The sequence below is a fragment of the Meriones unguiculatus genome, chromosome 20, assembly GCF_030254825.1.
Source record: "Meriones unguiculatus strain TT.TT164.6M chromosome 20, Bangor_MerUng_6.1, whole genome shotgun sequence".
NCBI classification, from domain to species: domain Eukaryota; kingdom Metazoa; phylum Chordata; class Mammalia; order Rodentia; family Muridae; genus Meriones; species Meriones unguiculatus.
This window is the reverse complement of record NC_083367.1, coordinates 69,372,630-69,400,497: the sequence shown is the minus strand read 5'-3', so window position 1 is coordinate 69,400,497 and position 27,868 is coordinate 69,372,630. Positions and strand designations below refer to the sequence as shown.

The 27,868-nt window shown below is 46.3% G+C and overlaps 1 protein-coding gene across 1 annotated transcript in view; it reads left to right on the top strand.

The window, feature by feature from the left end:
- Positions 1 to 27,868, top strand: part of Mthfd1l (methylenetetrahydrofolate dehydrogenase (NADP+ dependent) 1 like) — a 167,608-nt gene that overhangs the window by 54,547 nt on the left and 85,193 nt on the right. The window contains exons 14-20 of the mRNA XM_021644473.2: positions 933 to 1,040; positions 1,944 to 2,018; positions 3,609 to 3,711; positions 10,338 to 10,414; positions 15,640 to 15,780; positions 16,152 to 16,220; positions 22,855 to 22,966. Of these exons, the coding sequence (XP_021500148.1) occupies positions 933 to 1,040; positions 1,944 to 2,018; positions 3,609 to 3,711; positions 10,338 to 10,414; positions 15,640 to 15,780; positions 16,152 to 16,220; positions 22,855 to 22,966 (685 nt within the window). The remainder of the gene's footprint in view (positions 1 to 932; positions 1,041 to 1,943; positions 2,019 to 3,608; positions 3,712 to 10,337; positions 10,415 to 15,639; positions 15,781 to 16,151; positions 16,221 to 22,854; positions 22,967 to 27,868) is intronic.

Here is a 27,868-nt window from a genome sequence, read left to right as displayed (position 1 = left end):
CACGGCTGGGTGGTCTAGGGAAGCTGAGGCAGAGGAGCAGGCAGAAGCCAGCCTTCCATTCATAGCCAAGAGGTCAGGTTGGACTTGAAGTGTCATATTCAGCCATTGAAGGGTCTTAGCAGGAGAGTATCAGGATTTCACTGGGTTTTGTGAAATATTATTAATGGTTTTGATCATGAAAACAAAATGTAGGATGAAATTTTCCACTTGTGGCCTCATGTGGGTGTTTAAAATGTTCCAGATTTTAGAGTTCTTTGAACCTCACATTTGTAGGTTAAGATGTGAAACCCATATTAACTTTTCCTTGAAGGTTTGTAGGGGCCAGTAAAGCAGCCCAGCAGCTAAAGGCATTGGCTAGTCAAGCCCAGAACCCAAGTAACAGTGAAAGGAGAAAACCAGCTCCACGAGGTTATCTGCTGTCCTCCACACATGCGGTGACATGCCCACACTCCTCCCTCTACCGTAGACATAGGTGATAATAAGTAACATTTGAATGAGTTAATTTTAAAAATTGAAGTTTCCAAACTATGGGTGTGTCAATTTATAAGTAGTCATTGTGTGTTAATGCAAAACTAGCTTTCACTAATGTTTTCTCTTATTTCATTTTTACTGTTTAAGCCTTGTTTTCTTCCCAAGTATTTTTGATATAGTACAGTTTCCTGAATAATGAAGTGGTACAAATAAATAACTGAAAATGAAGAAATCATGAGAAACTGTTAAGCCCACCAGAAGGTGTCATCTTTGACCTGAGGATGGAAGAACCACAGACTCATGAGTTCTTTATTGTCAAGTGGGAGGCCTTGGCCTTGGTTTTCTGAGCTAGCCATCTTGTCTCAGCTCATGATTGGCACGCTGTTCTTTTAATATGGGGGGTCCTAGAGAACTGTCCTGGCCATGTGATGCAAATGGAAAGATGAGGCGTTTCTTTGCAGTTCAACCTTCACCTGACTGGGGACATCCACGCCATCACGGCCGCTAACAACCTGCTGGCTGCAGCTATCGACACCAGGATCTTACATGAGAGCACGCAAACAGACAAGGTGAGAAGCTCCCTCCTTAGCCATCTTGGGGCTTTTTATTCCTGCATCCTTGAGGACTTTGTGAAAGACTTTTAGAGCCATCAACTCTCTGAAATAGATGTCAAAATTTGGTAAATTTAACCTGTAGCCTCACCTCCAGAGGAGGGGAGCTTTGCTTTAATCAGGTTCTCAAGTCAGTTGACAATCACTACAGAACTGTTGGGAAAACTGTGATGTGACAATTTTCAGTTTTAGAGATCACTGGTATATCATTTCTTTCCACTATGGTCATACATACACTGGTCTATTCTAAAGGGGATTGAACTTCGGTTTTTGTTTTGTTTTGTTGGGGGGAAGGGGCTTCCAGTACAGACTTTGTGTGTGCTAATACAAGAGCTATAGCGTTAAGCTACAGCCACAGTCAACCGTTTATAAGACTAAAAGTACATGCAGCAATCATGAACTGTAAGAACCTCGAGGTCCTTTCTGGCTTCACCCGTGTGAAGTCCAAGTACCAACTCACTCCTGAGAATGGCGGAGTTCCCTGTCTTAATTCCTCACAGGCATTAGTCATAGATGAGAGAGGTACTTCTTGGAATGATTTTCAATAAGGGTTCTGACTTTTTCAATTATAATCCCCACTGTACCTTTCAGACAAAATTCAGATAGCTATTTCATAAGTTGTAAGGATATAGACCAGGTGTTTTTATGCAAATTCTTAGTAATGAACATTATTTCTGCTTTACTAAGTAAGTTTTGTTACAATGACAGGATTTAAGCCTGTGTTGTATATATCAGCCCTCAAATATTAATAGAGCCTATTTGGTTATAAATGTAATGAGCTTTGTCCATTTATGAGTTATCCAAGCTCATGGCTTGGACATAAAGCTTCGTTTGGTTTGATTTCCCCCCTCCCCCTCTTAGGCTCTCTACAATCGACTAGTTCCCTTAGTGAATGGCGTCAGAGAATTTTCAGAAATTCAACTTTCTCGGCTGAAGGTAAGTTTCCAGCAAATAGTATTTTTTTTAAGAAAAGAACATTCTAGAAACTCGGTTTGGATTTTTATATATTCCTTTGGTTATGAAACTCTAGGTCAATGGTTGTCAACCTTCCAAATGCTGTGATCTTTTAACACAGTTCCTAGCATTGTGATGCCCCTCAATCATAAAATTATTTAATTGCTGCTTCATAACTGTAAATTTGCTGTTAAGAATCACAGTGTGGATCTCTGATATGCAGGATATCTGATGTGTGACCCCCAGGAGTCATGACCCACAGGTTGAGAACTGCTACCCAGAGAGCATTAACTCAGAACATACAGAATGAAGTCTGTTGATAAATCCCGACATCAAAGAGCCATGGAAACCATAACTTACCTTTTGTATTTTTTTAAGATTGTGTGGTTAAAATAATTGTTTACATTTTTGTCTCATTTTGTACATTATGTACAGAGGTCCAAGGACAGCTCCTTCCTCCAGGTATTCATCTTGAGTTGTTAGATTTGGCAGGAAGTACCTTTTGACCCCTGAGTCATCTCGTCAGGCTAAAGAACCCACTTTTTTCGGGCTCCATTTCCTCACACGTGAGGTGGGAGGGATGCTTTGTAACCGACAAGCGCCCTTAACTGATACATCGGCTCTTACGTAGCCTCCTCCTTCTGAGGAGAAATGCTTTCCTGTTTTTGAAACTTTGAACGAGCAGATACTTTGGATACCCGTTTCTCTCGTTGCCCTCTCCAAGGCTACTCTACCCTGATACTTGAAAAAGCCATCTTCATTCTTTACCATGCGTTTTCTGATGCTATTGGCTTCTTCTGTACTAGTAGTCAGTTTTTTAAGACAAAAGAAAAAAAAAATCACCTGTATGGTATAATTTAAACCCGTTAGTTGGCTTTTTGTTGTTGTTGTTTGTTTTTAAGATAGGGTTTCTCTGTATAGCCCTGGCTGCCCTAGAACTTGCTCTGTAGACCAGGCTGGCCTTGAACTTAGCTCCACCTGCCTCTGTCTTCTGAGTTACTGGGATTAAAGGCGTGCACCACCTGCCCAGCTGCCATCAGATATATTTTTAAAGCACTTTTTAAACCCATTAAAGCTTTGTTTATTTGGCTTTATTTAGTTAGTTTTTGAGACGGGGCCTCACATAGCTCAGCCTCAAACTCCTGATCCCAAGTGCTGGGGTTTCGTGAATGTACCACCACCCCCTTAAAATTTTTAATTCGTTTCCCCAAGAGAAGTAAAGTGCATTCCTTTGAAACCCAGGCATACACCTCACTTGGTACGGGCTTATGAAGAGACCTAGGAAGCATAGTGCTGGCCGTGGGCCGTGCCCGGGATCCCCGTGGGCCTCCAGCACGTACCGCCAGCCACACAAGGAAGTGCAGGCCACGAGTTCACTGTGTGCTGCCGCCTGGACCCCCCTCCCAGATCCCCACGATCTTCCACCCACAGAAGACATGGGCTAGAATGATTCACCCCTGGCTTTGTTTCTTTCAAGGATGTTACTAATTATGGGATAGCATGCCCCACAGGGTAAGGTTGTTTGGCTGCTTGTTCTTTCTTGTTCTGATGGCACTTCTCCCCGATTATTAGAAACTGGGGATAGAGAAGACCGATCCGAGTACTCTGACAGAGGAGGAAGTGAGGAAGTTCGCCCGACTCAACATCGACCCCTCCACCATCACATGGCAGAGAGGTAGGTCCTGGGGAAACCAGAGGGCATGCAGGGCCAGATGGGGAGAGTGCCTGAGCCCTAGCTCTCACAGTCAGTTCACAGACAAGCTTACATTCATAAATTCGGTTCGTAAAAACCGCCGTCTTCCAGCCGCCTCTCCAGGCTTCATGATCCCACCACCCCGTGCCATTGATGCTCTTTCCCACCCCCCTCTCTGGGCTCAGTCCCACTCACTCCCTTCTTCTCCAGATGGCTAAGGGGGGGCCGTGGTGAGAGCTCCGTGGGAGCCCGCTAGTGTGGCATGTGCAAGGCTGAACACCACAAAGCAAAACAACCTCCTCCAGATGTGTCAAGACTCTTTCTCTTCCTTCCTCTTTCCATTTAAAAGACGATTTTAAGGCACAATCCCTCCTTGTCTAGTGAGTTCTCTTCCCCCAAGCCTACTTTGTTCCTCTACTTTTTAAAAAGAAATATATTTTATATTATTCCTTATTTACTTGTTACATTCAGGATTTCTATTGAAAAAAAAAAACAAAAGGAAAGGATTGGGGCTGAAGTTTACGTTCTTTTTTTTTTTTAATCTTATGTTTTGTCTACATGTATGTGTATACGCCATACATGTGCCGTGTCCATGAACACCAGAGGAAGATGTCAGATCTCCTGGAACTGGATTTAAAAGTAGTTGTGAGCTGCCATGTGGATCCTGAGAACTCAACCTGGTCCTCTGCAAGAGCAGTGGGTTCTCTTAGTTGCTGAGCCACCTCTCCGTCCCTCTTTTAATTTTTTTAGAGCAGGTTGCGTGTGAGAGTGTGTGCACACAGAGGAGGCCAGCCGTTACAGCAGGCATCGCTCCGAGCCTACACCTACACAGGCTGGCCAGAAAGCCCAAAGGCTCCTTCTGTTTCTGCCCCCCCATGGCATTGCTGGGTTTTTTATCAGTGCTGGGGATCAAACTTAGATCCTCGTGGTACTAGGCACACTTTCTCAACTGAGCCATCTCCCCCAGTGCCTTTTGTTTTTGAGAGAAGTTCTCATGATGTAGCTCTGGCTGGCTGAGAACTTGCTATGTAGACCAGACAGCCTTGAATTTGCTTCAATCCTCCTGCCTCTGTTCCCTCACCCCCAAGAATGTCAGGATTACAGGTTTCTGCCACCATGCCTGGCTGTCTCTCTGTGAGCTCCTCTCTAGTTTTCGTTTACAGTACAGGCTTTTCCTCCACATCTGGAGAGTGTTTCCAGCTGGGTCCTAGGTGTGTACCACCCTGGCAGTCACACGCTACAGAGAGTGCTGCTCTGTGTTTTGGAGCCTTAAATACGGTCATGGAGTTGATGGTGTCTGTACTTTACAGAAATGTGGCAGTCACCTCTTAGGAGCCCTACAGGACACAAAATGATGGGTGACATATGTTCCAGTACCTGCTGTCTCAGGCCTGTCCCCCATTCTCCTACTTCTACCCTCTTTCAGAATATATTTAACCAATGCCTGAATTATCAGTTATCTTTTAGCACATTCTCCTGTTCGCATTTCCATCCCTTAGTTCAGTAGATTCCTAAGCCGGAGATGCTGGCCTGTGACTTAGTCAGCAGCTTCAGGAGCTCCCGTCCTTCAGCAGGGAAATCCAGTTGTCATTCAGGACTACTAGTGCCTAACTTTGTTCTTCTCTCCACCAGGGGGCCTGCGTCATTCTCTAGCCAGCCTCTTGTTGGCCATGGCCACGCCTGGCCCGTCTCCTTTCTAAGCAAGTCTTTTTCCCAAATTCAACCAGACCCCCACCCTTCCTGAGCTGACTTCCCAATAGCCCGTTCAGCCATGCCAGTAAGAACTGAGTGCATCCCAGAAGAGCTTGCAGCCAAGAGACAAAGGCCACTTCCTCAGTTTCCTCATCTATACAGAGTAGCCCTTATCCAGTGTATCAGACTTCAAAGATTTGATGGTTTGGGCAGATGGCGCAATAATGACAGCCAAGTCTAAACACAAAGTTTGCTTACATCTTCCACATGTTGCCTGAAGGATATTTTATAGATTATTTTAAATAATTTTGTACGTGGAGCTGTTTTGAGCTATGTGGTTTTTCACTAGCGGTATTATGTTAACACCCTCAAATTTTTGAATTTTGGATGCTGGACCTGTAGTAATATCAGCCTCCCTCTGGGGAGGCTCAGCTGAAATGTGAACACGCAAAATCCGACGCGCCTCCCTAGTGACCCTTAGAGGGTAACAGCTGTGCTCTGTTGTTTCTCTGAGGTCTTTGGCTCCTAAGATTAAGCTAAAATCTCCTTGAGTACTCTTTTAAGGATCCATTTTTTATTTTAAAACAAATAATATATTGTAAGGACTGTGTCAAAAAAATTAAGCAGCATTTCACAATCCTAGTAATGGCTAATCATAGTTTTTGGTGCATCTGATTTTTCTGTACAGCTCTGTTACCATTTGTGTATGTGGATTTTATTTCCTGCCCAATTCAATTACATTCTAAGCACGGTCTACTTTGCTAGCTCTTTCTTGGGTGTTTTTTTTTTTTTTTCATTTATTTATTATTTTTCATGGTGCTAGAAGTTAAACCACAGCTTTTGGCATGCAAAACATACATTTCACCTTCAAACTACAACCCCAGCACCTTGAGTGGTCATTTTTTGTTGTTGTTTGTTTTGTTTTTGTATTTTAAGACAGGGTTTTCCTGTGTAGCCTTGGCTGTCCTGGAACCTACTCTGTAGACCAGGCCGGCCTCTAACTCACATAGATCTGCCTGGCAGAGTGCTGGGATTGAAGGCATGTGCCACCACCTCCTGGCTAAAGTGGTCATTTTAAATGACTCTAGAATATTCCTTTGTGGGTGAGCCGTGACTTGTACATGCCACAACTCTAAGATAGACCAATAAACAATAGATTGAATAGCCCACATGAATATTTTCAGCATTTTGCTGGGGCATTATTTTTTTTCTACATTTTTTTTAAACTAGAAAGATTTGTTATTAAAATGCCATTGTTTGCAAAATCTGTAGTCAACCTTTCAAAGACAGCTCTGAGCTCATGTTACTCTGTAAATCATTTTAGGGGTCCTTTTTGGTGAAAGAAAAATTAAGCCATGGAAATTAGCGTATTTTCAACTGTGCTGAAAGAGAGACTTTCAGACCAACTGGCATCTTTGCATGTCTAAAGCTGGGCCCCGACCTCAGAAATCATGGAATATCACCTCTTGAGTGAGGACCAGCATCCAGCTGGATTCTCCGCACCAAAGCAGGCAGGACTGGAATGTGCTGTGGCTACAAATCAACTTTAACGAAAGTGACAACCTCAAAAGCGACCCCAGAAAAATACAGACTTATGTTACTATTTGGGATGCTAAGAGGAAGCAAACTTTATTGCTGAGGACAAGTCACCTGGGCCAGAGGAATTCAGGCTGAAATTTGATACGTAGTTTGGTTCCGATCAGTGACTTAGTATGAGAATGAGGATGCTTCATAGATGAACCAAGTACATTTATGAGCAGAGTTTTCCGGCTTTGAAGGAGAACAAGTATAACCCGGGTGATGAGAGGAGAGCTTAAGACACGGACTATTCTAGGAACATGTCACAGGCGCGGGAGGGAGAGAGTATCTCCAGCCGTGTGTTCTCCCCTAAGGGCGGGGAGGCAGGCTTTGCAGCGTTGGGTACCCCGAGCCCCTGCCTCTTGGGGAGCCTAACTCCCCAGAAACTTACACACTTGCCTTCTCCCACACGTGTCCAGCTGCCTGTCACAGGCCAAGGGCCCTAGATATCATGTCTCTGCTTCCCAGCACTAGCCCAGTGGCACTATGGGATAAGGATGCCATGTCTTCTGTGGAAGCCAAATAATGGGCCTGCCCTCCAGCTCTTGGCTGGTATTGGATACTTACAGGATCAAAAGTGCTCTGTTAGTGGTTCTTTTAAAATTATATTGAAGTATTTCTCTTAACCCAGCTGACACCCAAATAATTGAGACTGGACTGTTATATTTACTTAACAGCTTGATGGTACAAAAACTGAGCATAGTCATCTATGTTAACCCTCTAAGCTAATTTGTCTGCCTTCCAGCCCAAATCCCCAAATTACTTGTATGTTCTGGATTTCTCTGCTCCAGTTGCCCTCTCATGATGTCTCCTAGACCTCTCCTTGTCACTGATTCCCCACTTCCTCTTTGTCTCTCCTCCTCCCCTGGCTGGCGGGAAGTTCAGCCCTGTTCTCTCCCCTGCTTGGTCATTGGCTGTTAGGCTTCTCTGTTGACATATCAGGGAACAATTGGGGAGCAATGTTTACACAATACTGAGGCAGGAGATTCTCGGAACAAGGATTGCAATCAGACATGGGGGCACAGAAATCAGCATTTGAATCTTTACACAGTGTACAATAGCATGATGCCTACAGCTCTCGGGGGTTCCTCTGGGTACCAGCAACACTATAGCACTAAAGGAACTGCTTAGAACAAGTTAAAAGTAAACCAGCGCACCCCAGAACCCCACAGTCTTCCTTCCATGCAGGCGCTCTGGCGCTCTTGGCATCTCCTCCCAGGAAATGGCCAGGAGTCAGACAGCGGTGCCCTATCCACCTTCATGACCCTGCCCAGCCAGCACAGAACTGAGCAGAGAAAAAGCCCTCAGAGCCTGTTCCAGGAGGAATTAGCATGGACCAGACGCTCCATCTCTTGGCTGCTAGCTGTGCGTTCCCATTGCTTTCTGAGGGCTTCGGCCACATCTGTGTCTCATGGGTTGGGATTGAACCTCTTGTCATATTTTGCTGTGCTGAATTCGTACAGCTCCGTCCCCGTATGCAAGTATCCTGGTAGGTCACAATGTTCCACTGAGGCATAGTGAAAGGCACAGTGGCCTTTGAATGATGCTGTAGCTTCATCTGACCTTTTTTGCTTATCTTCCCTTCATCAAACTTCAATTTGAATGGGCCGCTACTGACTTAAAATACGTATGATGGCCAGTCTGCAGCCAAGAGAATTTATATAACTACACAGAAAAAAAAAGGAGTTGGTTTTGTTTTGTGTGCCTGGCGTCTCAGGAGCCAAAGCACTGGCCGACAGGTGACACTGCCAAGGTGCAACCCTTTAACCTTGCTTCTATTTTAAAAAATGAAAGTGTGTGTGGCCGGGGTGGGGGTGGGGGCTGGAGTGATGGCTCAGCAGTTAAGAATACTGGCTGCTCTTCCAGAGGACCCAGCTTCAGTCCCCATAACCTACGTGGCAGATCACAGCCATCTATAACTCTAGTTCTTGGGGGTCTGACACCTTCATACTGATACGTGCAGGCAAAACACCAATGCACGTGAAAGTTAATACACTTAAAAAATGTTTTAAGTGAAAATTTATACGTACTTGGCTATGAGTGTGTCTGCGTGTGTGAGAGAGAGAGAGCGCAAACTTGGCAGCACTTGTGGGTAAGAGGCCTGAGAGTGATATTCGGAAGTGGGTTATTAGGAAGATGAACGGTCCACATCCTACACCAGCCCCTTGTCCCCAAGTTCATAATCTTTGTTTCTGTTTTCACATTTGCTAAGCTGGTTCTCAGTTGCCACTGTGAGCAGTGCTGCTGTTTTTAAAGCCCAAGGATGAGGGAAGTGTCTATGCTTCTGTCTTTGTTTCTTAGCTTCAGAAATTTGGTTTTTCTAAGCCAAATAGTTTTCACAGACAAAAATAGAAGCCCTGTGCAGTTCACACACGGAAGAATTGTTCTTGATCTCATCACAGTCTGTCTCCTCCGGTGTTGCTGTATTTCCTTTGGCTTTTCTTTTCATTGTGGTAAACTATGCATGACCCAAAGCTACCCTGCCAACCATCCGTAACTGTACAATGAGAGCATCACCTGCATCCAAGTGACTGCCCTGTCGACACTGCTGTACACAATGCTCATCATCCCCTGTAGACACTCTAGAGTGGCTGTCCTCAGCCTTCCTAATGCTGCGATCCTTTAACGTGGTTCCTCATGCTGTGGTGACCCCAACCACACAATTATGCTGTTACTACTTCACACCTTTAACTTTGCTGCTGTTATGAATTGTAATGTAGATATCTGACATATGGCCCCCCATGGGGTCATAACCCACAGGATGAGAACCACTGCCCCGTTTCCTGTGTCTATGGACTTGCCTGCCTTAGGTCCCTAACTGAGGGAAAGCCAGACAGAATTTGCCCTTCTGGGTCTGTATGACATTTTGAATGTTTGTGGCGCGTATTTCAAAACACTCATTTTTACACTGTGAGTCAGACCACTCATCTATTGGTGGAAACTCCGGTTGCTTCTACGTTCTGGCCACTGTGAATGGAGCTGCTCTGGGCATGAGTGTGGACACTTCTGTTCAGGCCTCTGTGTTTAGGTTTTTTAATAACGCATGATAGAATTACCGGGCATTTGGCTGTGATATACATGAGACACTGAGCTGGCTTCTTGTGACTTAGGTGGCAGTGTGAAACACTTTGAGAACGACTTGTCCTTGCTGCCTGGTGAAAAGCGGCCAGCCCAGCCCTCCGTTGCCTGGCTCCCTGTCATTAAGGCACACCACTACCATCTGTTTTTTTTCCTCACTTATTTGATTCCTTAAGCCAGACCTTGACTCTTGTTTTCAGCATCTGCCAGCATGGCCAATCTATATGCGTTGACCGAATGACACACCTCTTCTCTTTCAGTATTGGACACCAATGACCGATTTCTGAGAAAAATAACTGTCGGGCAGGGAACCGCCGAGAAAGGACACTCCCGGCCGGTAGGTGGCGCCATCTTTCCCGGAAGTGTTTGCCCTCCCTCACCTTGGGCTCCACCATCTTTGCTTTTTGCTTCTGGTCCCCTGGCCACAGTACTGGTGGTTCTCCCACCATCTCAGGGCGTGGGGGGGGGCGGGGAGGGGCTGGGGTGCAGTTGGACTGGGGAGCATCAGGATTGGTCTGGAAGTGACAGCACCAGGAGACAGGAAGGTTCTAGTGTCCTCTTTTCCGTGTGTTTTTGGCTGTGTTTCTGGGTAGACTCTTCCAGAAAGTCTCAATACAACAACTGAATAACAATAGAAAAGTGAAAGTTTCATAAACCAAAGGACAAACACCCACTTATTAGGTTTAATAGCATGGAGAGTTTTTTCAAAGAATAATAGCTTATTACTCAAAAGCAGACAATGTGGCGGGGGTGGGGGAATGAACTCTGCCTTCCATTTAATGGGCCTCTGATGTGGGATGGCAGCACTTAGGAAATATAATTTCATTCTGTAATTTTTTAGCCAGACACAACAGCCCTCATTTTTTTTTTTAATAGTAAACTCTTTCTTTGAGAAGTTTTTAATTTACAGGCTTTACATTAATTTTTTATTAGTGGAAAAAGTGACTTTTATGATAATAGCCATTTCTCATACCAAACAGATTTTGGGAGCTTTTGAAATATTTTGAATTAAAAAGTGAGTTGGGGGGGAGTGGGGGGGGCTGTCTCAGTGGCTAAAGCAGTTTCTACACAAGCATAAAGGCCAGAGTTCGGGTCCCCACAGCCGTATTTATGTTGGATGGGCATGGTGCCCACCTGTCACCAAGCACTTGGGCTGAAGATGAGATCCTTGGAGCCATAGCTGAAGCTGGTAAGCTCCAGGGTCAAGGAGAGACCCCGCTCAGTGTATACAGAGCATGACCAAGGAGGACCCTGCTGTGAGCCTCTCACACGTGTGCACACACAGACCACGGGCTTTCAGGGAGGAGGAGTGAGTGAGTGTGGGGCCTGGATCAAGAAGCTTGCCTAAGCCTGCCTACCCCCTTGTTGCCCCAAACTCTGCAGTTCTCACACACAAACAGATTTAATCAGCATTGCCCAAACAAGGAAACCACAGTCGTTCCTGAAAAGTTTGGGGGGAGGAATTTGATAATGGAGAGGACAATCTAGATGATAGAGGAAGGACCTCTAAACTCAAAGATGAGTGGTGTCCTAGCTCTCAGACCAGGGGGAAACAGCCACTCCTTGGGGTTAGTGGTTGGGGACCTGTACAGAAAAAAAAAAAAAGCAAACTGTGATGTTGGCTTGAGTACGATAGTGAGGGATGTCAAGCCGAGGAACTATGTAGAAATGGGTCCCAGAGTTAAAACAAACAAAAAACATGGAGGGGAGGGGAGTCCAAACGTTTAAGAAACAGAAATTCTTGGAAATCCACTCCCACCCCCAGTTATAAAGGTTCTAGCAGGGCATGATGGCACATGAGTATCATGCCAGCTCTCGGGAGGCTGAGACAGGAGGATTGCAAGTTTGAGGTCAGCTTTGACTCTACAGAGAAACCCTATTTCAAAAAAGACTGAGTGGCCTAGGGAGGTGGCTGTTGGTAAACTGCCTGATCCAGAAGCTTGAGGACCTCGTTCAGATTCCTAGCCACCATGTAAGGAAAGCCAGGCATGGTGGCCTGTGCCTGTGATCCCAGCAGTGGCGAGGCAGGCACAGAAGAATCATGGGGATTGATGTACAGCCGATGTAAACTCTGTAGGGAGAGAGCAACGGAAGAAGACATTTGATGCCAGCCTCTGGTATGTGGGAGGTAGGCACGCACGCACGCAGACACAAAGGCCAAAGCAGCCACCTTCCAGAAGGAATCTACAGAACACTACCTCAAAACAGAGTGGGCAGTCTACTCAAAAATCTAATAGGCAGGGAACTTCTCAGTCTGAGGAAAACAATGTTGTCATGTTAAAAGACAAATACAGAACAGAAAGGGAGGGGGCGTAGAAAAGAGAAAAGGGGAAGAAAAGACTTCTGCCCAGAAACATCAGGCTGAAATTTCAGAACATGAAGAATAAAGAAGAAATTCCTAAGTGCTGCCAAAGAGAAAAGATCCTGATTACTCACAGAGGAATAAGAATTCTCATCAACAACACCAAATGCCAGGTGGCCTTGGGGAAATTCCTTCTGAGTTCTGAGGGAGAATGATGATGGAACCTCCCTCAGAAAGAGAAAAACAACAGCGCTAACGGGGAACACATTGGGGTGAATGAGAACTTGAGAAAATAGGAGGCAAAATCCTCCTGGGACGAGGCAGCCATTAACAGTCGCTATGGACAGAGGCTGTTGCTGACAAAGTGCAGAGACTGAAGGCAATAATAGCTCACTTTTGATAGGCTTAGCTATCAAGATCTTCCATATGAAGCAGTCACTCGCACAGAAACATTAGCCCAGAGGTCATCTGGGACACACAACAGAGATGACTGTGCCTCACAACGATGTTCAACAATTCCTATTCAGACATGGCTTGTCCCCTGGTGGCCTTCTGTAAGACCACGGTGTGTTGTCTGCAGACTCACCTCTGCTGGGTGAATCCTGCGCTTTGTCCGCCCTGTCATGTCAGCTCTCACCTCCTCCTGAAAGCATAGCTTCACCTTCTCTACTCAACCCGTACTTTATCCTTAGAGCAGACATTTGTCACAGGAAGTAGGTGGTGCCAGGCGGCTGCTGAACAAGTAGAACAGATGACAGCTGACGGGAAAATAAGACACTCTTTGAATCGGTGCCTTGAGCACTGCAGAGCAAGGCGGTAGCGAACCATGGTGCACGCCTGTAGTCCTAGCACTTAGGAGGCGGAGGCAGGAGGATCCCCGTAGGCTTGAGGACAGCCTGGGATATATAGGTTAAATTACCTGGGCATGTGGCTTGTTTCTGTATTGCTTTAGGCCTTTTTGAGTTAATAAAGGGTTGTATTAGGGCGCTGGCTGCTCGGTTTAGCCCTCAGACTCCGTAGATCACCATCCCAAATTAACAAGGGTAAAACTGTGTCGCTTGTTTCAATGGCTACGCAAGCTCAGATACATGTATCAACCAGCTCACCACTTTCTGCTAAGGACACATAGGCTATAGACGGTGTTTGGCCCTCCTAAATCGTCTGTAGTAAACATGTTTGTGTTTAGGTGTGTACTTGTGTTATTTTGAAGGTTTTGAAGATTTCCAGGGATGGCAATTGTAGTCAGTGTGTAAGTCACATGGATTTCTGCATTGCTTTCCAGAAAAGTTAAATCCACTCACAGACCTAGCAACATCATACACTGTCCTTTTTCATTCTGAGAAATGGTACAAAGCTCATTCGCCCATTTATGAAGTGTTTTATTTGCTTAAGTAGAGCAGCCCTCTCCCATGCACCCTGGTTAGTAAACTGAGGAAGATCCTCAAATAGCCTCATTTACTTTTAAACCATCCTTCGATTGATTCAGTTTATATGTGAAGGCCAATTAGAACTCATTGGGTAGCCCAGGGTGGCTGAAAATTCACGATCCTCCTGCCTCAGCCTCCCAAATGCTGGAATTAGAAGTCTCTACCATAATGCGGCCTTAGAGTTTTAAAAACCAAGCAACTGCAAGTGAAGTACTTGTACACAGAATATAAATCCTACAAGTTGCTTACTGCGTAGTTCATACTGTCAGAGTATTTCCAGGCCCATGTTGTGCTCGGAAAATAGTAACATTTTGCTCATTTTACATGCACCATTTACAATGTAATATGTGCTATAGGAACCTAGATTTCATGCAGTGAAAAATTATTTACATTTTAGAATGAGTTGTGTTGTGAATATAACCATTGAATATAGCTATATTTAACTTTCAGGCAGTATTTTTTCAGTAAATCAATAGCTAATACACTCTCAACCAGGAAGGAGGCAGCAAGGTCCTTCCTTCCTTCATTTCCTCATCTGTCAGTGATGGAGATGGGTAATAAAATGATAAGCCAGGGCAGAGCCATTCTCTCTGTGTGTGAGCTTGAACCTGTCTGGCACACACTCCCCCTGGGATTAACGAAGTGGCTCCATGCAGATGCTTTCCTGGTGGATGGATTGCAAGCAGAAGGAAGGACATATTCCTTGCCTTCTTCTTCGTTCCCACTGGACTCTCTACAACCTGCCGTTGGAGCCAAGAGAAGGGAGGACGAAGTCCTGAGAAATTTTTGAAGAAAATCACTGCTCTGGCTGTCATTGCTGGGAGCCTTAAGATAGGTTGGAGCCTCATCCTCATGGACTAGACACAGCATGGTTCCATGTTGTTCTTTAGCTTTTAGGACAAACCTGTGCAGATTTTTTTTTAAGATTTATTTCTTTATTATTTATACATTATTCTGCTTGCATGTGTGTCTGTGCACCAGAAGAGGGCACCAGATCTCACTGTAGATGGTTGTGAGCCACCATGTGGTTGCTAGGAATTGAACTCAGGACCTTTGGAAGAGCAGTCAGTGCTCCTAACCTCTGAGCCATCTCTCCAGCCCCTGAGCAGAGATTTAACCCTGATAAACAAGCCTCATACACAGGAAGTCTGTAGGGCTCTCCTGTTCCACTGTCCTCTACTGATCTCTCCTGGACACAGGCCTGTTATTAGTGTCAGTGGACCATTCGCTTAGTGGTAGAGTGTATATGTAAGAGTCTGTATTTGATTCTTACCTCAATAAAAAGGAAGGAGGTCGGCAGGGCGGAGGGGGCTTCCCTCAGAGACTGAGGATACCCTGTGGTCCACTGACTAGCTCATTCAGCATGCACTGAAGACACCCTGGGTGCCGCAGGCTACTGTCCCCACGGGACATCCAAAAGGGATCTTCCTAGGCAGTCCCTGCCTTTGTGGCCAGACTTTCTAGTATAGAAGATGCTCAGAAGACAGATAATGATGCTCACGCTTTTGGAGAAGGGAGGGGACCGAGCCCAGGCTTCCTGTGTACGAGGCAAGAACTCTGCCGCTGAGCCCTTGCCCTGCCCTACAGCAGTACTCCGCTGTTAGTCTCCAGTAAACTACCGTGAGTGGCGGGCTTCACAGGCCTCAACCAGGAGACTTGCCACAGTGTGGGCGATCTGTGTGTAGCCTGGGAAAGCCGCTGGGAGCGGGAGCCCGGCTCGCAGGCAGGGTGGACGGTGGGAGGCCCCAGCCCCCAGCTGCAACTGAGGAAACCTGGCTCCCGTGAAAGTGCCCGGTGGCGCCGCTCACCCCAGCATCTGCTTTGCTGCCTCAGGCCCAGTTCGACATCGCAGTCGCCAGCGAGATCATGGCGGTGCTGGCCTTGACCGATAGCCTCAGCGACATGAAGGAGCGGCTGGGAAGGATGGTGGTGGCCAGTGACAAAGACGGGCAGCCTGTGACGGCTGACGACCTGGTGAGGGCTTCCGGGAGGTTTCCTGGGGAGCTCGCTGTCTGTCGGGAGGATTCTGACAGGTTCTGTACACCCCCTCATCTCCACAAGCCTTGCAGTTGCCTAATGTCTTCGTTTGTTGATGGCTGGTCCGTGCCTGGCTGCAGCCAGGACACGTGGAATCCACCTCATAAGCATCTCACCTTACTTGCCTGCTTTTATCCCTGCTTTGCCTTTGAGCCTGGGGTGAGAAAGACATGGGCAGAGATGACAGTCCAGGGGCATGGTCAGCTTGGGCCGATGCCCCCCTAAAAGCAGGGTAGGGGCAACGGGGACAAGTCAGCCATTGCCCTGGAGTTTCCCTGTTGATTTGTGTGTCCTCTTCTCTCCTGTAGGGGGTGACAGGCGCGCTGACAGTTCTGATGAAAGACGCCATCAAACCGAATCTGATGCAGACCCTAGAAGTAAGTAGTTCTGTTGATTTGTGTGTGCCTGTGTGTGTGCACGTGTGTGTGAGTGTGCACGCATGTTGGGCAGTGGTGCCACACATGTTGGTGTGTGGAAGCCAGAGGTCAGCTCTGGAATTGTTCCTCAGGGGCCGTCAACCTTAGTTATCTGAGACAGGATCTTTCCCTGGCCTGGAGCTCGCCAACAAGGCTACCCTGAGTGGCCAGCTCCGCCTCTCTGCCTCTCTGGCACTGCGATTACAAGTGTGTCACATGCCATCTTTTGGGGGCCTTTTCTAACTTGGGTTCTAGGTTTCAAACTCGGATTCTTCCTGGCGGGGACTTTACTGACTTGAGGTATCTGCCCAGCCCTGATTTTTTTTTTTTTTTTTGATTGTTTATAACATAGCATTTGCCTTCATAGGATATGAACATTCCTCGGCCAATGTGGGTCTGGCAGAGTGTCACAGGAACTTTTTGGTCCTCTGAAAAATGAATATATAAAAAGTTAAAAGTGAATTTATCGATTCTTAGGTGTGACTGTCGTCTTGGCTGTGGTTTAGTCAGCTAGAATATGGGCATAGAAAGTAAACATCTGTGTGATACTTCCACGGGTGGCACCATTGTGCTGTGCCACATTGTCTGTTTTAACTTCGCAAAAGAACTTAATCTGGCAAGTTAATTGTAAGTTCTTTGTTTTATAATTATACATGAGGTTGTTTTTTCCTTGTAAAATACAGTAAATACTAAGAAATGTTTTCTAAGAATGTATCTTCATTTCACTTTAGTGGTCACACTGTTTTTGTAACCTTTATACAAATACTGAAATTTTGTCTTGACTTGTTTGATTTAAATTGTTTTAATCAATACACACACATCCCAACATAGATATGTATATATATATATATATATATATATATATAGAGAGAGAGAGAGAGAGAGAGAGAGAGAGAGAGAGAGAGAGAGAGAGAGAGACAGGGAGAGAGTCTAGTGCAGAGTGCTTGCCTCCAATGTTCATAGCCTTGGTCCAGCAAAGTAAGTAAACGAGTCATTAAGTAAATATCTTTACTAAGTCTAAGATACTTCCACCCTGAAAATCTGGCTTCATTGAAGAAAAGGGTTTCTCCTAAGCAATGCATAGCGCTGTCACGTCATGGCTAGTTTTTAAGATTATTTAAACAGATGACTTATTTAATAATCACAGAATCTGATTAGGATTTTGTGTGCTAAACTCTGTCCATACATGATTCTAAATGGTCATTTGGGAAGGGCTCCTGGAATAGTGACCCTGCGAGTCTGCACTCAAGGGCAGCCTAGAAGTCTAACTGTGGGCAGGGTTAATATTTGGGCACACCTATTACTCGTGGCAGAGGAGACCATTGGGGATGCCCTGCCTCCCTACAGGTGGCTTTGATGCCAGCCATTCTTAGTCGTAGCTGCTCCCTGAAAGACCTCAGAAGAGTCTGGGATACTGGCTGATGCTAGGTTGCACCATAGACTCGGAGGAGCAGGTGTCTGGGGGAGCGGAGGGGCCTGGCTACCACAGGCTAGCCTCATCCAGAGCCAGACGAGAACTCGCTGAAGACTTAACATGAGAAAGTAATCACCAGAGCCCAAATGTTGCCATGGATGAGCCACACACAGAGTGAGGAGATCACCGAGTGCTGGAGCACACTGTCTGGAGCGGTTGTGGCCACAGGCTACAGGCATTACCCGAAATTAAAGTTGAGTATAATAAAAAATGCAGTCTTTCAGTTGTGTGGCCGCATTTCTGCAGTTATATTTATTTAGGTTTTGGGGAAAGGAGTACTGGCTACGTTTTACGTACCTTGTAGCGGTACATGGTCAGAGGCTAACGTGCTAGGCAGGGCAGGATTACAATGCTCTGCCGATGCTCTGGTAATCAAGTAACTGAAGTAATAAATGTAGAACTGTTTCTGAAAAGACCATTATGGAGACTGGAGAAGCCAAAATTGTCCTTACTTTACATTCCCAAGCATTCTGCGTATGAAATAAAAATCATGATAAATACATTTCTAAGTGCGTATTTTTTTAAGACAATGTGTTTAACTCAAAGCACTTTATTTTATAGCTACATCCACCATTGAATATGTGTCTTTGTCCCTGTGTCCGAATGTCTGATGACACCATTTTGGTCATTAGTCCACTCAGACTCCAAACTAGGAGTTTTAAAACCAGGCCGGTAATCTTAATAATGGGTTTTAATCTGCTCCTTGGCATTGAGGAATACCCCTTGCTTCCCTTGGTCTTGGGTTTCTCACATCAGGAAGAGGTTAGCTCTTGCTCTCACGTTCTTTGGTTCCATGATTTCCAGTTACATTTACACAAAAGTATAAAATTCTAGGAGAATAGAATGTAGAAGTTAGAACTGTGATCACCAGGTTAGAGAGAAGTTGACCAAATGGTTCATGTTCTGGTTAGATGGGAATAATGGGTTTTCCAGATGTGTCAACCATGCTAATGGTTGAACGAGAAACGAGAAAAGTATGTGACGGGGTGTGTCAGCGTACCTAAGAGACCCTGTGAGCTTTCCACCACTGTGACGGGTACATGAGATAAAGAAGGTGTAAAGAGGAAAGGGTTCTTTTGGCTCCCGGTGTTGGAGTTTTCAGCCTGTGTCTGGTTGCCCCGTTGGCTTTGGCGCTGTGTCAGAGAGCACAGATCTGAGAGTCTATCAGGGATTCTGGTCTCTGACCAGAGAATCTATCAGAGCAGGACGTTCCCCTTGTAGCCAGCGCACGAGGAGACCAGCATCAGTAAACCAACTCATGGACATGCCTCTTCCCTGGGACCAAAGTCCTGACACTAGGCCCCGTTTCCTAAGACTTTTACCACCTTCCCTTGGTGCAAAGACTTTACCACAGAGACCTTGGTAGGGACAGCCATGATCAAACTCCAGCAAAACATCCTGTTGGACTTCTAGGAATCTTAATTGCCAATTAAAAATGAAAATTTAAATTCTGGGGAGATGGCTTAGTGGGTAAGAATGCTTATTCTGCAAGCGTGGGAGGACCTGAGTTCGAATCCTCGTTGCCCACATATATAAGTTAAGTGTGGGCATACACACCTGTAACGGCAGCACTCCTATGTTGAGGTGTGAGGCTGAGAAGGGAGGACCCTGGGCCAGCTAACCTGGCATGTTAAAAACAAGAGACCCTGTCTCGGAAAAAAGTGGAAAGCTAGGACCAAAACGTGAGGTTGTCTTCTGACGCCGCATGCTGACTGTGTGCCCATGCAACTGTGGTCACACGCACGAGCGCGCGCACACACACACACACACACACACACACACACACACACAGACTTTAAAAAGGGAAATAAAGATTTGACTCACAAAGCATTTTTGCTGGTTGATGAGTCGTATAACCTAGACAGTAAGAAAAGTTCCAGGGAAGGTGACAGTCCTTTCCCTCTGTAAAGCAGGATCTGCTTTAGATTAAGCAGTAGCCCGGAGTGAACCGTCAAGCATTTGTCTGTTCAGCCATGCCATGTCACCTGTGTCCCCTGGAGACCAGGGCCCGGCACCTCTGACAGATGGCAGCAATGAAGGTTGCAGTCTGTTGAGGAGCCGAGCCAGCTGCCATCCGCGGATGGAGCCTATGGCTTTGCCCTCATTACATTTCTCTGGGGCAGCAGTGCGCCCCAGGTGGCCAGGCTAGAAAAAAAACGGTGGAAGCTTCAGAGTCTTTATATAATTTTTTCTCAGAGCGCCTGAAAGGTTTGCGTAGAGAGAAGGGAGGAGTCGTCCGTGGTTACGGGGGTGGAGTGCAGATACTAGCTGTTTGTGCAAGTGAACAAACGTGCGTGTCGGATTTTACAGTTCTCATATTTTTCACATCACTTTGACCTTCTCAGGACCCGTTATTCTCTCTCCTGAGGTCTTTGGGGGAAGCGAAATTTCACACTCACGTGTTGGCCCTGAGAAGCTGTTTTAGTCTCAGACAATCTTTCGCCCGCTGTCTCCTGCTTTTGTTCTTTGCTTTCTCCTCTTTGAACCGCGTTCAGCTAATAGCCCATCATAGTTCGTGGGAATTTTCCATACTTCCTGGCTGCCCTGCCCCCATCCCTTGTCCCTCCCTGCTTTCTGCTGTGTCAGCAAAGGGCAGCTTGTGTTTTCACAGGTGGAGCCAAGCCTTTATCTGAGCAGGCCCCCAATAACCTGGCTGCGCTTTAAACAAGGTCCCAGCGATTTAATGGGAAAATTATTTTCAGATAGAACTAAAGTCTGTTGTCATCAATAAAGGGAAGAAAAAATTAAAAACACTGTAAAAATGACTATATTGACAAAGTTGGCTTAAAGACTTTGAAAGCCTAAAGTTTTTAATTAGTCCCTTGAATTGGTTTGGTTTTGTTTGTAATTGTGCTGGTTCGTTTTGTGTCAACTTGGCACAGGCTAGAGTCTTTCTGGAAGAGGGAACCATGCCCACCAGACTGGCCTGAAGGCAAGCCAACGGCTGATGTGCGAGGGCCTGGTCGGCCTAGGTTGTTTGAGAAAGCTGGCTACGGAAGCCACGAGGAGCAAGCCAGTAGGCACAACCCTCGTGACCTCTGTCTGCTTCAGCTTCTGCCTCCAAGTTCCTGCCCCGACTTCCCTCAGTGAGAGCTGTAAGCCAGAATAAACCTTTTCCTCTCGAGGCCAATTTTGGTCATGGTGTTTTGTCACAGTGATAAAAACCCTAACTAGGACAGTAATTGGTAAGAACTCATAAAGTACAGTAAATGTTAAATGTCATAAAGAAACCCACTATTTCGTATGCTTTCTGAAAAAAAAAATTCTAATAGTAAATTTGAGTTGGGTATGGTGGTGCTGGGCTGTGGAACTAGTATTTGATAAGCAGAGACAGGAGGATCCGGAGCCTCAGTCATCCTTGACGGCGGAGCGGGTCTGAGGCCCCGCTTGGCCTGGGTCGCACCGTGACTAGCAATCACCACAAACTGTTTCTATCGTTTCATACATTTCCTCTTTGGTGGTTTTCTCCTTTTTCTTTGCTTTTGTTATCTTTTGGTTGTGCTTGTTTGTCTTCTTTTTAATTATTTAACTTTATTTTATGTTCATCTGTGTGAGACTGTCAGATCCCTTGATAGTTGTGAGCTGCCATGTGGGTGCTGGGACTGGAACCCAGGTCCTTTGGAAGAGCAGCCAGTGCTCTTAAGCACTGAGCTCTCTCTCCAGGCCCTTAAAGGTTTACTGACTTTCTTATTTTATGTACATGAGTACTCTATCTGTATGTATACCTGCATGCCAGCAAAGGACTTCAGATCCTGCTATAGGAGGTTGTGAGCCACCAGGTGGTTGCCAGGAATTGAACTCAGGACCTCTGGAAAAGCAGACAGTGCTCTTAACCACTGAGCCATCTCTGCTGCCTGCTTTTGTTATCTTAACAATTGCCAGATGTAACCTGTTAAATAGCTAGGCCATTTTTAAAAGATTTAAATAGGACCTTTTTAAAAAAAAATGAGAAATCAACTTTAATATGAAAACAAAAATAGCCTGACCTTGTAATTGGCCTGCCCTGACTCTCATATTTCATGAGTTATATTGATTTTTATGCTCAGTTCTTTGACACAAAATTTCATGTAATGTAGACTGGCATCGCACTCCTGATCCTCCCTCCTCTCACTGTGTAGTCCTGACCAACCTGGCACTCACTGTGTGACCAGACTGGCCTTCTAGTCAAGGAGATACGCCTGCCTCTGCCGCCTGAATACTTGACTAATCGTTCATGGGGAGTAAGGGGACTGAAAATATTACTTTAACCATTACAGTTTGGTTAAATTATTTTTAAAATACATAATGCAGGCAATAAAAAATTTGCTACAAAGTATATTTTATGATCAACAGACAATGAACAATAACTTACCAAAGTTATAATCAGAGGTGACCGCAGTTTTAGAGATTTTTGTCTCTTATTCAGCATCAACTGTAGGCTAATTCTGTCCAAGAAAACTTGAGACTTGTTTGATGTCTGAATCAATGAGGGTGTCTTTGGTTTTCGCTTTGTTTTAAAGGATTTGTTGTTGTTGTTGTTTGTATTAACTGTGTATTCATGGTTGCCTCTGTATGTGTACACATGCTTGGAGGCCTCGGGTTGGCCTTGAGTGTTTTCCTCTATCCATCTCCACTTTGATTTTTAGGCAGGGGCTCTTGCTGAACCCACAGCTCATCCACTGGCTAGACCGTCTGGCCTGCAACCTCCCTGGATCTTGGCCTCTTCTACCCTCTCACTTCTTGTGTGCTAACGTTCCAAGCCGGTGTCACCATACCCAGCTTCTACGTGGGTCTGAGGGTGTGAACTCGGGCCCTTGTGCTTTCGTGGCAGGAATCACTGACTGAGCCGTCTCCCTATCCTGCTTTTTTACGTTGGGCTCCTGTCGCCCTGACTGGTTTCTCACCCTTCCTACAGCTGGACATAACTTTGAACTACTGATCCTTGTGCCTCCACCCCAAGTGTTGGAATTACAGACAGGCTCCGCCCTTCCTGGCACTTTTAGATCTCTCAGGAGATACTATGCTTCGAGTGTGCAATGTAGACTCAGAATGAAGGGGTTCACTTAAACACCCACCCTCTGTGGCACCTTGGTCTCCAGCCTCCCGTTTCCTTTGGGGTTTTAACTTCTCCTTCTTCTGTAGGGGACGCCTGTGTTTGTACATGCCGGCCCCTTCGCCAACATCGCTCACGGCAACTCTTCAGTGTTGGCTGATAAAATTGCGCTGAAACTGGTCGGCGAAGAAGGCTTTGTAGGTAAGTGGTTTTCTTCAAACTTCAGTGATTAAAGAATATTGATGAAAGGACAATGCCTGGGATAGAGTCGTCATAGTACCAACACGTTAAAATCAATTTTTTCTTCCAGGGATTCTGGTGTGTTTTTGTGACCTGATAGCAGGGAAGTTCCCAGCCAATAGTCTCAATCTGCTTTGTTAGAGTCCTACTGTCTGGTCCTGTCAGGAGTGGGCACCTGCCGTAGAGTTTGAACCATGGCTACTAGCCATAATCTCAGGTCACAGTGGTAAAGCTAAGAAGCAAAACAAACAAGGATCGCGGAAGAGCACTTCATTTGACCCTGGGGTAGTTTTGTCATCAGAGCTTCCCTCGCCAGCAGGCAGTTCCCATTATCATGTAAATTCTCATAGTCAAGTATAGCAGTTAGGTTCTTCACAGTTGCCATCAGCCTTGTATCCAGAACTCGCTTTGTATCAAAGAACTCACCTTTTGAGTTCTCATAGAAAAAAGTGCGCTGGGCAGGAGAACCTAGATCGACACCCTGAAGCTGTGACATCACAGGGTTCATCCGGGTTATCAAGACCAATTTAAGAATCCCTTGCCTATGCCAAGATGGGATCAAATGCAGGTTTATGTAATTCCATCCTCCAAAGGTCTGTGGGATGTGGCAGTCCTGTACTTTGCTACAGGAGTGGCTAGGCACTCTAAGTGGATTTGCTCGCTGAGGACTCACTGCAGGTGAGCTGAGGAAGCTAGGGAAAGGCAGATACTGAGTAGATAGGCAGTTAAGTGAAAAGCTTCTAATGTATCGACTAGATAAGAGTGCTTCCAGGGTGAACTCCGTGCCTTGTGCTGACAGAGCTCTCTGCCTTAAGTTATCAAGCAGGTATTTACAGACTCTGCATTATCATGACCAACTGTCTTTAAAGGTACACGTCGATGGGGTCTGCAAAGCATGCCAACTCTCCTGTGGCCTGGACAAGGCGTTAGACTCGGGGGTGTTCCTTGAAGGCTTTCTCCTCCCGAAAATGTGAAGGTGGACCAGATGTGGAGGGGTGCTCCTGATCCAGGGTCAGAAGCTGTGGAGTGGGAGCCGCCGTTTCAGAGGGGGAAGCAAGGACTTTCCTAGGGCTCAGACTTCTCCTTGGTAATAGCAGAACCCCTTCTCTATGATATTTGATGATATCCAAGGAGAAATTGATGTGTAGACTGTGGGGAGCTGTGCAGAGGTCCGCCATGCTGCTGATTGCCCCTCTGCCCCCTTGCAGTCTGTGGAGAGAGTTCCCCCGTAGGCATCTAGCCCATCGGGATGGTCAGAGCACCCTTAGAGTCATGCTAACTCACTGTACCTCAGACTCCTGGTCTGAGGATGAGGCGAACACGGCACGTGTGGAGGTCAAAGGACAAGCCTGTGGGATTGACTGGTTCTCTTTTCACTTTAACATGGCTTCTAGGCTTTCAAACTCAGGTCCCCCGGCTGGCCCAGGCAGCACCTCTGTCCACTCATCCATCTCACCAGGCCAAATACGGCTTCTGAGAGGGTTTCCTGATGGGTTTAAAAAGAGGGCATGCGACACTGTGCCTGTCAGTTCTGACCTGCCAGCTACTGGGTCCTCGTGACTCTTCCTCCATTATTGACACATGGCCAGTGGGGGTGAGGTTAAAGTCTTTTTTTTTTTAATTGAGTTTATTTTGGAGGGATGATGATTTTCATTTTAATTGTCGTATAATACTCAGCATTTAGAGCAACGGTTCTTGACCTGTGGGTGGTGACCCCTTTGGGGGTCAAATATCAATATTTACATTACAATTGATAACAGTCATGAAGTAGCAACGAAATAACGTTATGGTTGGGGGTCACCACAGCACGAGGAACTGTATTACAGGGCCGCAGTGTCAGGGAGGCTGAGACCCTCTGAGGAGAGGCTGCCCTCCTGGCCACACAGCAGGAAAGTGTAGCCCGCTGCTCCGCCCATCTCCAGAGCTCTTCATCCTTGTGCTAGCCAGACCTTCCCAGATTCCAGGCACACCCCATCTGCTTCTGCCTTACCGACACCTTTCCCACCCTCCCGTGAATGTGGGTGTGGAGGGGAAGCTAACCTGTAGAGTGTGAGTACACTAGGGGAGCCTGGTGCTCCGTCAAGGAGCCTGGAGAGAGAGGGCCGTCTCTTGCACAGAGTCTTCTTCATTTACTGCCTTTTACTCTTATTTCTCGTTCTGCCCCAATGTCCAGGCAAGGAGCTCTTTTGTCTGCCCGGAATGATTATTCTGAGATAATGGAATCAGCAGTCCATTCAGCCTTACAGCAGGCCTGCTTTTATTCAATTAGCTGCATTTGTCAGACGAGAGCAAAGGGCTTCATGAGAAGTTTGGAAGTGCTGTGGTGACTGTAATGGCCCCATCTCGAGCGCCGGTGGTCCCCGTGGGAGCCCACTCAACCTCCATGCACTGCTGAAAGGCAAACCTCTCTCTGGAATCTTACCCGAGTCAGGGCTATTTTTACAAAAAGAAAAAGGAAAGGAAAAATAATACTTTCTTTTTTCTAATTATTATTACCTCATTTAAATTATTTGTAAGAATCTCAAAATTGTTCACAAACCTTAGCTTTTTTTTTTTTACTTTTTTCCTGCTCATGTAATTGTCTTTCACTCCAGTTTCTAGGTGAAGACCCTAGTCACAGCCACAGGACCTCCCAAGTCCCCTCCTGTACTTAAATACAGATAGAATGGTCCAGAAGTGTTGATGTTGCCCGTAGTCTTGGAAGGCTGAGGCAGAGGGACTGTGAGCTTGAGGCCAGCCCACACTTGTCTCAGTGACTCAACCATCCTCCACCTTAATCGACGAATAAATCCATGTAGTTGTGATGTGACGCCATGCCAGTGCCCCTTCATATGTGCAATAGTGGGCAGTGTTCGTATGCCTCACCCCCAAATGCTGGCTCACTTCCTGTCGCTGTAATGCGGTGCCGCAGACCCTGTGTTAAAGAAAAGGTTCTGCTTTGACTTTTACTCTTTGCCGGGGTTGGGGGCCTGCATCTTCTGATGCTCTTCTGGTTGGCAGAGTTGTGAGACAGCAAAAGATGCTACACAGCAAGAAATCGTGTGTGTGCGTGTGTGCACGAGTGCGTGAGTGAGTGTGTGAGGGTGCATGCATTCATGTGTATGTGTGTGTATGTGTGTGTGTGCATTTATGGGTGTAGGGTGTGTGGGTTTGTGTGTGCATGCATGTGTGTCATGTGTATGTGTGCATGCGTGGGTGTGGTGTGTTTATATGCATGCGTGGAGTGTGTATATGAACATGAGTGCATGTGTGTATGTATGTATGCGTGGGTGTTGGTGTTTACTCGGCTGTGGGGTGTGCGGGTATGTGTATGTGCGTGCATGGGTGTGGGTGTGTAAGTGTGTGTAAGTGTATGCGTGAGTCTGGGGTGTGTTTGCATGGGTGTGGTGGCATGTGTTCTGCCTGCTCTCTTTTTTTATTTTTGTTTGTATTGTGTTGTATTTGTATTTGGGGGAGCTGTTTTCCACACACATGAGTGGAAGTGACACGGGAATCCCAAAGAGGGCATCAGATCCCCCGAATAACAGACTGCTGTGACCACACATGATATAGGTGCTGGACAGCAAGCTCAGGTCCTCTCCAGAGCAGCACACGCTCTCACCGGCTCCTCCGGCCCCATCCCAGGAGAGATGCTCCTGAGACAGTCTCACTTCGTAGCTTTACTTGGCTGGACCTCACTGTGAGCACTAGGCTAATGGAGACTCTTAGTCTGCTTCCTGAGTTCTGGACTTTAGAACTCACACACCCACTAGGATTCCATCACAAGGCCTGGACCCCACCGAATCCACATCAGTTCTGAATAGAGCTTGGGTCAGGCTCCTCCCTCCCATGTTCATAGTGTTTATCCAAGTCCATTGAGAGTGGGGGATCATATTCCAATACAGCAATCTCCTGCCTTGAAAGGTGAGCTTGGGTGCTGCTGAGTTTAGTCATCTTGCTTTTGTCTTCCTCCCTGTCCTTTAGGATGCTTGCAAATCTTCCCTCTGCAGCTTCAGAGGAATTCAGTGAGTCGTTACACCCAGCTACTGACTTATTCTTGCCATCTGTTTTCATTGCAATGAAATGTTAAATACTCCATCATTTAGGTAGAAGAAAACCAGACCAAACTAAACATTCCTATAATTTCATCCACCCTTTAAAAAGGGAAAAATTTTGAGTTGAAGTAGTGTCCAGCTTCTGAACGTGGAGGCTCCTGAAGCTCAGCCTGATGACATAGGAAACTCTCTGCTCGGTCAGGCTTCACTCTGGTAGGAAGTTCATTTTTGTGGCCTGAGTAATCCTATACATAATCACATCAGGGCTAAGAACTGGATTATTAGCAAACGGCCTGGAAGGGGTGTGCAAACCCAGGCAGCTGCTGAGTCCAGGGTTGGATTTTAGACCTTGTGCTCTGAAGAGCAGGTCTTGATTCATAGTGTCCCTGGAGGTCTGAGTCCGGAGGCGAGCGCCAGCTCCCATTCCCGGGCCTCTCGGTGCTGGCCTGTTTCTACTGCACATGCTTGTGTACAGACTAGATCTGCTTGAGGTTTGGTTTTGGTTTTTAACAACTAGTCATCAGCCCTTAAAAAAGAATAAAAATAATAATAGTAAGGAGGAGGAGGAGGAAGCTCAGTGGTAGAGGGCTTTCCCAGCATGGCCAAGGCTCAGTCCCCAGGCTGGAGAGGCGAAGAGCACCTTAAGGTGGTCAAGAGCACCTGCGCTTTTGCAGAGGTCCCGGGTTCCGATCCCAGCAGCCACATGGCAGCTCACAACTGTCTGTAACTCGAGTTCCAAAGGATCTGGTGCCTTTTCCTGGCCTCGGTGGGTACCGGCAAGCAGGTGGTACGCATGCATACATGCAGGCAAGCGTACATGTGAAATATA